The following is a 13,424-nucleotide window of genomic DNA, read 5'->3' as shown; positions in this document are numbered from 1 at the left end:
TTTCTTTAAAGAAATGTGACTACTGACAGATACCTATCAAGGGGGAAATGCAATCTAGCTATGTACCTTTTAAATCCAAACTTGAAGATAGGGGAGTAAAACAGAATTTTGATCTGTTCTCGGATTAGCATTATTAGAAAAATGATCTTGGCTGTCCTATACAACAGAAAACAGGGAGATGGATTATTAGTTTTCCAGAAGCAGAAAGCAGAAGTATTTATTTCCAAAAGCTTCCACAAATAATACTAAAATGGTAAACATCTCCCTTTCAATTCTTTAGTTGACTTCCTTTGGAAATTGAATTGATTTGATACTACCGTATGACCATTCTAGCACATGTCGGTGTCAAAAGAAAACTGGAAATACAGTTCAGGATTCAGATATGCTTTGGTCTTTATCTTTTGTTCTTTCAAAATGATCCTTTATATACAATTATGTTCAATGGATGTACACTTGTACTTTATGCTGATAGTCCCAAGTTTTGGGTTGGTTCCAATACCAGAAAGTACTTGACGTACTGTATAAATGGCATGACATTGATTCCTATTACTATACTATCCCCAAGTTACCATGGCAACTTACTGAAAGGAAGGTGGTCTGGAGTCTCCGATGCCCCCTGTCCTCTCTGCTGGGGGTTGGGAATCCCCCCTCGTATCCGTGGTTACGGATGCTGTATCAGACCCATTGGTGCTTCCTTCAGCCGGCACAAGCTATAAAAGAGAGAAAGGAAGGAATGCAATAAAGAGTTCTGACTATAAAAATGTATACAGGTATGCAAAAGAGAACTAAACATAACAAAACAGTGATGACCATGCAACTTACATTGTAATTCTAAAAAGTTGGCATTATAAAGACTGTGTCTGCTGCAAGAGAATCAGAGGTTTGCAAAAATAGATCATTGACTCATTCAATCACACATTTCAAAATGATACACATATTTATCATTTTCTTTGGGTGGAATGGGAGCAGGCGGAGAGGGGCAAAACTACAGTCTTTACTCGTCCGATTAAATCGAGGACGTTTGTCACTCCAATGAACAATGCAAGATAACAAGGATTTACAGTGAAGTAAAGCTTTAAAGGAGGGTCTTTGCTACAAGCTTTTCATCCCACTTGTACTATAGCATTCAGTCTCGAAGAAAATATCGAAGGGATGATGCTCAGAAGTTGCAAGTTACATTTTAAAATGAATGGGTTAATGTGTTAAAGCAAATAGCAATAAAACTGTTTGGAAGTATGCATCATAGGGTAACTGTAGACAACTACTGTATCTGATGGCAATCATTTTCTAAAAGATGTATGTTCCTCAACTTACGAGCAGTGAACTCCCCGCACCTGACCTTTAACCCACTGAGGATGGACTGATTTTGCTATAACACACATTTCCAACAGACATCCGCACGAGTATTCTCGGGACTCGTCTTCAACGGGTTGAATGCCATCACAAAGGTTGCGGAAGATATAAGATATCTATTGCTTCAAAATTTCATGCAAGCTGCGCATTATTATTTCATCCTCCCTAATTTTTTCTTTCATCCTGAACAATCCTTTTGAAACTACATTGTACATGAATGCCTTCTGAAGATGAAAATGCTGAATAGACAGAGAAATGCACGCATCGCCACGGAACAAGGAAGTTCCTTTATAGTTGTATTATATAAAAAGGTCAATCTTCTTCTTGTGTGTTTCTCAGTATAAAGCCATCTCACAAGTGAGTCAACACACTGTATCCAGTGGAAGGGACTACACAGATTTTCTTCTCCCCTTTTCTCATGTATGCACTGTGGTCACTTGTGGATGGTGGCTCCACAAATGCTTCCTGCTGATTATGCAGCATCCATTACACACTCTAAGCCAGTCCTAGATTCAAAGGAGTTCATACACCCAAGGAGCTAATGCCTTTCATCTTCTCCCCTCCCTCGCCCTTTGTTAAGCTTTGAGGGGCTCTAATTACAGGTTGGCCTAATCCTTCACACCAAGTACCCCCTCTTTTGAGGTCCAGCATTGTCCCTGTCTGTTGACCATTAGTGGGGGCTGAACAATCCTCTAGCAGAGGGCAAGCCATTGAAACACTTGCTGTACCCTTCTGCCTCAAAGTTGACAGTTAACCAATGTGTATAACCCCGTAACACTTTGAACACAGACCATTTAGATTCAGTATGTAATGGAACAAATGGGAGAATTTCATCTATGAAACAAGTTGTTCAGAATGAACTCTTATCAAAGCAGCAGAGAAGAGAAATCTGTATGAATCAGACTTGTTGATAACATTGTCCAAGGGATCGTTCTGGTTAAGACCTAACTTCAGGTTTCTAATATTTTTTGGTGAGATAATAAGAAACTCCTCAATAAGTATGAAAGAGCATGCAATTCCAAGAGGGATTCAACATTTATTTGATGAAAATTGGTTTTGAAATAGCTGAGATATCCAAAACAGTACAATCCTAATAAAAGGTGGGTCCCACCTTTTATTACGATCGCTTTGTTTTACTTTATTTTTGGATGTCTCAGCCATTCCAAATCCGATTTGCATCTAATAAACTTTGAATTCCTCTTACAATGGTATGCTCTGTATTATTTCATAAGTGGTTTCTTGGTATCTCGCAAAAAGTTAAAAGACCAATTCTCATCTCCACCAATACTACTGGTCATCCCTTTAAGAGCTATGACTATAATGATGAAGCCATACATTGCAGATATCAACTGACACTGTCTTCAACTTTGCTGTACATGTTACACTTTTAATATTAAACAATAACAATAATTTGCATATAGCGAAGAATGATCTACAAGATTCTCTGTGCATTTTACAAAACTTCCATCTCATACACTGTACATCAGAAAAAAAAAAATCATTTGCAAAAGGGATAACAAATTTCTAAGTTCCATAAGACTATTCAGACCTCTATTGTATACATACAAGAGGAACACGGCACACCATAAACTTAAAGATACAAAATTCATCAAGACCAAAGCTATGGAGAAAATGTAAATTTAAGTAAAAAATAAAAAGGGGATGACTGATACTATGATACTATGGTATCATGTTATATCAAATCAAGCTGAACATATATATGCATACGAGCAGTGCACCATACACATCAGACAATGGGGGAAAAGGCAAATATACTCGAATGAGATTTACGATGCAAACATTGCCACATTAAATTTTACATTATCTGGTGTATAATATTCATGTAAGACTTACTTTCTTGAGTTTTCTAACAACATGTATGTAGTTTCTCAGGCTGCCTGCAAGAATGTATTTTGAGCGTGTGTGTGTGTGTGTGTGTGTGTGTGTATGTGTGTGTTACTCCACTATGACCATTTAAATAATCCAAGATAAACAGACATACACTTGTATTTTGTGTAATCAGATTCAAATCATAATTTCATTTTCCATCGCATGCAAGCTATTTCAAGCAGAATCAGACACAGCTGATTTGTCTGACAACCAAGGTAAATTTGAGAGAGAGCAATCATCCTGAAAAAAAATGAATGCTCTCTGAGATCCCCCCCCCACCTACCTTCAACAGAATCTTCAGTCAAAATGCTGTTATCTAAGAAAAAAACATACACCTATGCCAATGATAAACACATGCAAATTCTGCATACCTGACCACCTACAATACAAGTGTCTTCTCTTTCCTTGTGACATTCGGTCTGCAATTAAGACACAATTGGGACTTAGCCACGCCTGGGGGCACGTCTACACCGCTCGGCCGCCAAGCATTTTCGCCACTCCAAAAACACCAGCAGCCATTCTCTTTGACGGCGCGGCGGAGTAAAGGGCTGTTGTGTCTCACACTTTACCCTTATTTGGCGACGCAAAGACTGCACCGCCATCACACCTGCGGGACAAAATAATTACCAGCGGAGAAATCAAGACACTTGTCACAGGGACGGACAGAATGAAGAACCGGTGGTGATATAATATCACTCTCACTTGGGAGACCACACTCGAGGATCTTGTGCAAAGTGTATGCTGCATAGTGGGGCTGAATATTAAGCAGCTGCTGTACATACTGTACGACTGTACATACTGTACGACTGTACATACATACACTGTACATACATACATACATACATACATACGTACTGTTGTACATACATGTACACACATACATACATACAATGTACACTGTACATACTGTACGACGGTACATGTACATACATAGAGCTCAGTGAATGCTGGCAATAGTTTAACATCGGAAGAGATACATTGCGAAATCTCGCGCTATCTCCATAAGTTGGTGATACACTTGACCCCTCCAAAGCATCACTGCATGATAATCAGTGTGCAGTCTATCCATATCTCTCTGCTCCTTTGAACCACAGTATTCTCTCAACCTATCAGCCATGCACTCCTCTTCTTGAAAGCTTGCATCACATTTACAATTTGTAGCATTCATCTCTCATTTCTTCAGATACAATGTACTATCCCTTCCTATGCCCAACTATATCTTTTTAATGTCATATTTAGTATATTTTCTGTCATTACCCAAGGAGGTAAGAACTAGAGGTAAGAGGAAAAATTCTAAACTGATCGGGGGGAGAGCTTCAAATAAAGGTACTATTAATATATTGACACATTAGTTAACAATGCATTGATCTGAAAAACATTGCAATCACCTCATTTTTAGATCATGCATACTCAGAAATATTGAGAATGGAATGGGTTATTGACGGAGCTAATGAATTACAATAAAGAAGTTTTTTACTCTATCTACGATGATCGGTAGATGCATGCCACAGTCCTGTGGTACAGTTGGATGCTTCGATTACAAACGTGTGTGCCACTTCTGCTATACAGAAATGTAAGAATACAGAACTGCAATCAGCTAGAAATGCCCACAGGCTTGGCTGACGTGACGAATCTTGGAGACCACGCTTGCTCTCCAGCAGACTCCTACAATTTTTTACTCGACGAAAAGAATGTGGGTGACAGCAAAGAACACAATACAGTATCCCTCCAAAGAGAGAGAGAGAGAGAGAGACAGGCGGAAAAAAAACGCAAAAGGATCCAATGCATGACTCATTTGATGACACCTTGCGCTGTAGTTACTGCACCTGAACTCCTCACACTTGCATCAATATCCCAGCCTGATGACTTTCATTAGCGCTGATGGAAAATCAATTGCGGGAAGTACAAAAGCCCAAACGTTCCCCCCTCGAATTACGGGGCTTCCAAATGGGGGAAGAGCTCAGAAATGGCTTTGAAAGTGACTGCTTAATTTTGCAGATGACATTTTGGCTGCAAACATCTGGATATCAAATTCCATCACTGCTCAGTGATGCACACTTGAGACTCCAGTGGCAACAAAATTTCAAATACACTTTATGTAGATCTATCATAAAAACAACACTCTCAAAGTTTTTCAATGTACCAGGTACCTCCACTACATCAGATGGATTCTTCATAATCAATTTCATGTAGAATTGTCCTACAAATGTAATATACAGGACCACAAAAAGGTATTCACCATTATAAATGTCTTTTAGAAATCTATTCATGATTCCATGTTGTTTGAAACATACATTTATATATAGTTTTGATTCAGACAAATACATTATTACACACGTTATAGAACATATCCCACTTTCCTTCTTTACAAATGTACATATTTGGTTGTTGTTGACTTCTTTTTGCATTCCATCTGATTTCAAAAGACTGTATACATGTGTATATATACAGAAGAGGCAATTTCATGACACAACAATAGATGAGATTTTGAAACTGCTGTCAACTGCAATTACATGCAATTTCTCAATCTATTACAACAAATTATTGACAGATGTCACATTTTATAACATACTGGTACCCATGATCCCTAGTAAACTAGTCAATGAAATCTATAATGTATGCTTTAAAATGATCAGTGAATTGAAACTTACCCATGAAACCACACGGCCATTGAAACAAGGTAATTTGGCATCATCGTCCACTATTTCTTCCTTCACGACCCTGCAAAAAACAAACAACAAACAAACAAGAATAAACATTAAACGTCCACTATCATGATTTAACACAATCAACACTGAATATTAATCATAATAAACAATGCAGAAACATTAAATAGAAATTTGATACAGTAGGTTGCCAGCATCACAGACCACATAATCGCCTTTCTCCTGGCCGATTAATTTGACACAATACTTTGAAATCATTATTTATAAAAGAAAATTGAGAGCTCTTTGAACTTGCCTATCAAACTGAATGCACTGAATGTATACTGATACATTAATGTACATTGTACATCAATTGTTCTACGTGTACATCAAACACGGGAAAATTTTACAGCTTAACTTTTCAGAATGGGGAGGTGGGGCATCTTCAGCAGTAGTGTAGAATGGATATATTCACATTGCAAATATGTATTTTAAGTCTATTTTGGAGCAACCAGTAGAAACATTTAATAGGCATCACATGGTCATCATCTCATGGTGTTGTATATTCCGGAGTGTTCATGAAACAATGGCAATCAACTGTTGTGAACCCTTTATAAATATTTGAGCCTATGAATGCATTTGTGTGTGCTTGTGTGTATACTGGCACATGCTTCTTCAAGAGGATACTAATTTTCTACCATATAAATTTTGAATACAGTAAGAATGGCCTCACATATATTACATTAGTTGTCATTTTCTCCTTTCTTTTTATTGTTTTGTTTGTTTTAGAAATCAGTAATTCCATTGTTATTAAAGATAGTTCTGTACTTCATACTACATTCCTTCATCCCCTGGGCACTACAACATTTGAGAAAAAAACAGAATATACTACTTTCCCACCCATTTATTTATCCCCTCTCCTCCTATCCCCAAGAGAAATTTGTGGTCTACTATTTGGTATCTTCCCAGCCAAGCCATGACTATTCAGTCATGCAATCAGTCAATTCATCTGAGACTCGCGATAGGAGAAACTTCAGTTCCCTTCCTTATCGTAGTAGAGAAAAGGGAGGAATGAACTTCCATGGCAACTTGCATCATCTTTGAGGACAGCATCTTCTGCTTCCACACCCCCCAAATTCCATCCAACTCCGCCACAATAGACTTGCACTTATTGATGAAGAGCATGATCACACGCAAACTAGAGCACAGTGTGAACCTTAGGCAGGGGCAGATCTGCACGCCTGCATGCGGGGGCATGGGCCTGGAATAATTCTTTCGCACGCTGGTACGGGGAATTCATTCATCTATGGCTGTGACTCATCTTCATGTTTAAGGCTGGATGTCAAGGCTAACAGTTCCGGATGGTCTTTGGGAATATGGAGCTGGTTCAAACGTATTGACCAGCAGCTAAGACACACTGAGTGAGTTTACACTGTACAATAGCTCATCACATGTCAGTGCATGCAATATATGCATTACATACAATTGTATTGTCAGCAGCTCGGCTCTATCACTGCAACTGACAATGCCAACGGTTTTATGTTCATCACATCTCATTACAGTCATGAGAGGGTACATGTACAATGTAGGCATACAGCGATGGACTGAGAAGTAAAATAGTCGTCTCCATGAGGTCAAGCAATAGCACTGATACAAGAGGCATCAGTTTTGCCACTATCAATCCACTTACAAAAAATCGTGAAATATTAACATCAAGGAAAGTTGTACGGCATACATGTACCACTTGTACATGTAGATACAATGTACGTACAGAAATAAAGAATGCTTTCAGGTCATGTGCCAGTTGCCTCTACAATGTACACTCTCAGCTAACTGCAAACTACAGATTGAACAAATTTTAGCATTGCATTGCCAGGAAGTGCATTCAGTATGAACTAAACTGTAGACGCAATTGTACAGTGTACATGTGTACCTTTACACATATTCTTGTACCTGCAGCATCATGAAGCAGATACTTTGTAACCAAACATGATATAAATTCCCCCACAAACATTTGGACATACCCCCATAATTGTCTTATTGTGTTTGCTCAGTACACAAAAGTATGCTGAATTGATTTACAACTGTACTAGCGCACAAATTTAACAACATTCATACAAATTATAAGCAGGTTTGTATAAAAATACAGATGTACTGCTTCATCTTATGATATCTGTAAATCCTTATATTTCATGGAAGGAGGCACAGGGAGGGATAAATGAAAGATAAGAAACAATCATTACGGACCATAAATTACAAAATGAAAGGGGATGAATTTACAATCTGGCTGGCCTACTGGGCAATGAGGTCGAGAAACAGTTATAAAGAGTGTTGTCATGCTGCACAATTTGATAGACCACCCTTACACATTGTGCATTGTACATGTAGGTTTACAAACAAAACTATAAAATATCAATGTCTGAACATCTGCAATAAATGCAGGTAATAAATAATAACACAATAACAGCATAGTGTGCATTTCAGGGGGGGGGGGGAAGCCTGATGCCATGGGCAAGCAAAAAATATGTTTTGGCATGCAATCTGACAAAAAGAAAGAAAGAAATAGATCACAGTCTACATCAATGAATATCTGAACACAGCTCAGGAATGGCTCTTAAAAATGGTTTGATGGGGAAGACTAAACAAATGCCTGCAAGAATCAATGTTAGGACAACTTGACAGCATTTATAATCAGCCATTTTCAGACCTCCTGGCAATATACTGTAAAAGTGGATATTTTCGCGCAACTAATTTTTCGCGCTTGGCCGGGTCAGAAGAGTTTGGCATGTTTTTTAATTCCGCGGAATCAAGACATCACGCACAGGAACCTATGGCCACAAAAATATTCGCGGGCTTTTATTTTCGCGCTAGTTTCTGGTTGCGCGAAATGCGCGGAAATTTCAACACCACAAAAATTTCCACTTTTACAGTAAATATTTCCACGTTTATGACACTCACATGATCATGTTATTATGATGAAATCTACCGTTTTCTTCTTTCATAGCTATGAGATATTAAGTACAAAATTGTACAGTTTACTATAAAGGTGATGAATGACCTTTACTACATTGTAGCACTCCTTCAATTCTTCTAACCAATTTTCTATAAATTTTGTAATCTTTCAAGTACCATGGTATTGGTGAGCCAAGCAGGTATACACTTTACACTAGCCAAATACATACCAGGTACATTGTACATGTACATCCTTTGGAATTGCCTGTGTCAGTTTGATACGTGTATTGAGTGCTTTTGCTGTTTACACTTGTATAAACGTCCAAGGTCTCTTGACAACTAGATGCACAACTAGACATCGGTTTACTCACATGCACACACTCTACAGAGTTAATAGAAGGCTTGACACAAACTTTTTTGTGTCAGCTGGTCCCTTCGGGCCACTAAAATCTTTAAATCTGACATTTTGGTGGCCCCCAAAAGATGTAGAACATGGCTGAGATATCCATAAACAAAGAGGTCCTGGGAAAGGGGGAGGGGGGGGGACCCACCTTTATTAGTACCACTTTGTTTTTCTTTGTTTTACCATGGATACCTCAACCATTTCAAAACCAACTTTCATCAAATTAACTTTGAATTCCTCTTAGATAATATGCTCTTTAATATTTCAGAAGTGGTGGTTCATGATCTCATAAAAAGTTAAAATCTGAATCCCCCATCTCAACCAAAACTATAGGTACCATCCCTTTAAGGCTGTCCCAAAAGAAAGTCTTCCCAACCACTGCAAAATATTGTAGTTTGGAGTTTAGAATCAGTAAATTTCAAAATGCATCTGTAGCTGGGCAAGAGCTCCTTTGGGACAGACCCCCTTTAAGAGTTCCCTAGTTGTCTATCGTGATGTCGGCATACGTTTCCGTGGAAACCGGCGATGGGCGGACATTTCTCCTCTCTCAAGGCAGCAGTTTCTTGTGCGCACATATGTGTATGTGCCCTCCACCACAAACAGAGCAGGTCACCGGAAGTTTGTGCCGCGTTCACCTCAGAGCCCGTTTAGAATCCCCACAAAGTACAACTCTCGGAGGTTGTGCTAGACTTGCACTGGGCGTGATCTTTAGCTCAGGGTCACCCAGACGCTTTGTAACGTGACCATTTAGAGACCCTATATCATCTGGGGTGAACACGCAACATCTCTCAGAGGTTATGCCATGGTTTGCGGGACTCTTTAACGGGGTACTACTCCACAAGACTACAGTACTGTACCTCTTAGCAAATGTGTGTGCGTGCATCCATGCGTAAGCTCACAAGGCCAAGGGTAGGGCAGTGTATAACTTGGTATAATAAATCAGTTGCGGTGGCTTGTCAAAAAGGAACTCTTTTCATGTACATTTTGTAGCTGTTTTTTACTCTACTGACTGTAGACTGGTCAAAGTGTTTGTAAACTTTATACTCAAATGACCAAAAATGACCTCCTTCTCTACCTTAACACACATTTTAACATTAACCATCTAAAGAGCCCTCTAAAGTTTTCTTTACTTTAACTAGATGTAAGTAGTCATGAGTCGTATACTGTAATTTCTGTGTAAATCGAATGCAAACTGCAAATTCAGAATCAAGTGTAAGATTTGCCTCTTGAATACACACACCCAGGGCAGGCTGCAGGCGGCATTCGTGATTTGACTCGCGAGTACACAGATAGTCTATTCACCCTTCATATATTCCCAGTGTGTTACAGTGGTCTTTACTAAACATACAAAAGGAAAAAAGTGTGGAGCAGACGTTAGACGCGATATAATAATTCATTGCAACTAAACATGTGAAATGAGGTCACGGCAGCTCCGCAGCCTGCAGGCAGCAGCAAGGGCCTATAAACGTTAGACAGCAGCTAACCCCGGGACGCTCCGTATACACAGTTACACACTGTGGGAGCGTCCTGAGTCAATAGAGTGCTATATCGGTAAGCTTGAAAAACATACACAGTCTGTCACAGATTTTCGCACCTCCGTAGGTTTCGAATATCACGAGGAAAAAACGTACTTTTACAGTATACATAAGATTCTTATCTAATTAATACCCTTCGTTCACCTTGTTCTTGTTCACATTGGTCCAATGATCTTGAAAAAACGTTTTTTTTCACGGCCATATACGGGTCCGTAGTCCTAGTTCCCCATCCCATTCACCATTTTCGAAATCAGTATGCAGTACACTGCGCACGTAAATATTCATGTGCTGGCGGAGTCGCAATGCGTTTAGCCTTCTGACAAGGCGTGCGCGCGCGCACCCACCCAGAAAGCAACGCAATATACAGCGAGAGGGTTTGCCAACAGTATGATAAGGCCTTGCCACAAAGCTACACGACTTGATGGCCAGCGCATGCGCACAAATCTCAAATCCATTTACTGTATAAGATGTAGTTCTCCCGAGTTCCTCTCGACCGAGTCGCATTTAACTCATCAAACCGAGCAGAAAGGGACTATTACCAGAACCAAAAGTTGAACGCAGTCAGTCTTCAACATTACATCTTCACCTGTAAGTCTTCATATTGCGGAATTTTTGCGATTTCATATTGATTTTTAGGCGCTATACTTCGCCTGTCATGATCATGTCTGCTACAATGCGCAGCCCCAACACTGCGTGTTGGGGCTGGTCGCAGTTAGACAGCAGCCAGCAGCAGCGTATCACCATATCGGTGCGGGACCGGACTCCTGCGTAGAAATTGGTCTCCCACTACAACACCTAACTTCAGATTTCGTTCTGTTTTTTTCACTGCTGACAATTCCCTCTCTGCTATAATAATCTTTGACATCATATCTAGCCACAGCATCGTGACAATATTCCTCTGCACATTCCAGGGCACGTCTGGCGAGTTGCGGAGCCATACTGACTCAAATATAACTCACCCGAAGTCATCGTCCATAGATTTGAAGAAGAATTTGTAGTTCGGCCGATTGAGAACATTCTTGAAATCTCCGAGTGTAACATCCGCGGCAGGTATCGGCAATTTCACAAGATATGGAGTGTCTTCATCGTCTATATGATATATAATCTTCGTCTCCTCCATCATCGGAGGGACCTCATAGGAATCAGATCAATATCAATCAACAAAATACTGCTTCTTTTCCAGATATTTCCACAATGTTTGGCCGGCGATCGACTTCGAGCAAGGCACAGTCCATGAACAACCCGCAGTTGTCGTATACCGTCCCACTAAACACACACAGCAAACCGTGGAGAATAACCCCGCATACGAAACGCTGCAATCTTGTGTGCAGCGCTGTATGGCCATAGGTTCACTGTCATGCATGTAGAAACGTAGAAAGCACTCACTGTGCGTGTGATGATGCATTACAGGAGCACCGCAGTTGGTCTGCCAAGTGTTTGCAGGCGCCATGTAAAACTCGGCATACAATAGCTCGGCCAATAAGCAGTTCGACCTCGTCCAATTGCTTGTAAATCTTGCAATTTGCAGCTTGTCATTTGAACAAGCAATCAGTACAGAAGAAACACGATATAAAGTAGGCACCTAAGTATAGCTTTTTCGATCTCGAGGATAATAGTGACAGATATTCAGCTACTTGAAAAATAGAGAACCATACGCCACTGCGTTTCCAAGGCTCATATCAGGGAGGTGGAAGAGACTCTTCCACCTCCCTGTTCGTATCATGCACAGGACCTGCCAGGGACGTGGCAGCCCCAGCATTTTTTTTTTTTAAATAAGTGCTGTCAAAGCGTATCTCTGAATGTATCAGAATTTTGAATCAATGTACTTGACAGTGTGTTCCAATTGTTGTTCTATGAAAAATAGAACCAAGTATACTGTGGTCTGTAGTACATATTAATCGTGACCTCTTTTTGAAATAGAGTAGAATAGACATCAGTTTCTAAATATCTGCCTCTCACCTCCATCGTGTTATTAAAGCTGCACACTCACAGTGCTAAGTATACTCTGTTTAGAGTTTTTCAACGTATTTAATCCAGATCCAGGTCCATATCCAGATATCGACTATATATATATACTTTTTTTTGCCGTTGTTTATATATATGTGGTTTCACTGAGCCAGTGATTGATAATAGGCTACCTACTCTCTAAAAAAATCGAGTGAAAATTTTCACTCTTGAAGGAGTGAATATAAAAAAGAGTGAAGTTAGAGTGAAATTGGAGTGAAGTTAGAGTGAAATTGGAGCGAATTTCGAGTGAAAATATTCATTTTCACTCATTTTAGAGTGACGTCAGGGATCACTCCAAAATCTTCGAGTGATCCCTGAGGTCACTCCAAAATGAGTGAAAATTAACATTTTCACTCGAAATTCACTCCAATTTCACTCTAAATTCACTCTTTTTGATATTCACTCCTTCAAGAGTGAATATTTTCACTCGATTTTTTTTAGAGAGTATATAGTATATATAGCATGACTGGAGCCGGGAATCGATTGATAATTTAATCAATTGAAATGACTTTATGTTGATGTGTCTATTAAATACAAACAGATTTGTATCTAAACAGTTCTATGCTGTGCAAGGATTTATGGTGACACTGGAAGAAAACCTAAGAATGCCAAGTTATCTGAAGATGCACTTGAATTACA

At 39.5% G+C, this 13,424-nt stretch overlaps 1 protein-coding gene across 1 annotated transcript; it reads right to left on the bottom strand.

Annotated features, from left to right (window-relative positions):
* Window positions 1-563: 563 nt before the first annotated feature.
* LOC139727265 (segment polarity protein dishevelled homolog DVL-3-like) lies at window positions 564-12,087 on the bottom strand. Its single transcript, XM_071638220.1, has 3 exons — window positions 11,738-12,087; window positions 5,895-5,964; window positions 564-710 (listed from the first exon to the last, which is right to left on the bottom strand). Exons 1-3 carry the CDS (start codon window positions 11,899-11,901, stop codon window positions 579-581), a joined length of 366 nt encoding a protein of 121 aa, XP_071494321.1. The 5' UTR covers window positions 11,902-12,087; the 3' UTR covers window positions 564-578.
* Window positions 12,088-13,424: the final 1,337 nt, after the last annotated feature.

This window comes from Diadema antillarum, unplaced genomic scaffold, assembly GCF_040938485.1.
Source record: "Diadema antillarum isolate AM-2024a unplaced genomic scaffold, OU_Dant_1.0 seq00000124_RagTag, whole genome shotgun sequence".
In the NCBI taxonomy this organism is placed as follows: domain Eukaryota; kingdom Metazoa; phylum Echinodermata; class Echinoidea; order Diadematoida; family Diadematidae; genus Diadema; species Diadema antillarum.
The sequence above is the reverse complement of the archived record's forward strand: the minus strand, read 5'-3'. Positions and strand labels throughout refer to the sequence as shown.

Bases quoted from the DNA above. Each gene is read 5' to 3' on its own strand.
- LOC139727265 (XM_071638220.1), bottom strand. From the start codon at position 11,901: ATGATGGAGGAGACGAAGATTATATATCATATAGACGATGAAGACACT. The intron at 5,965-11,737 runs GTGAGTTATATT...TGTTTTTTGCAG, and splicing joins TCTATGGACGATGACTTCGG to GGTCGTGAAGGAAGAAATAG. The intron at 711-5,894 runs GTAAGTTTCAAT...TCTCTTTTATAG, and splicing joins ATGGCCGTGTGGTTTCATGG to CTTGTGCCGGCTGAAGGAAG.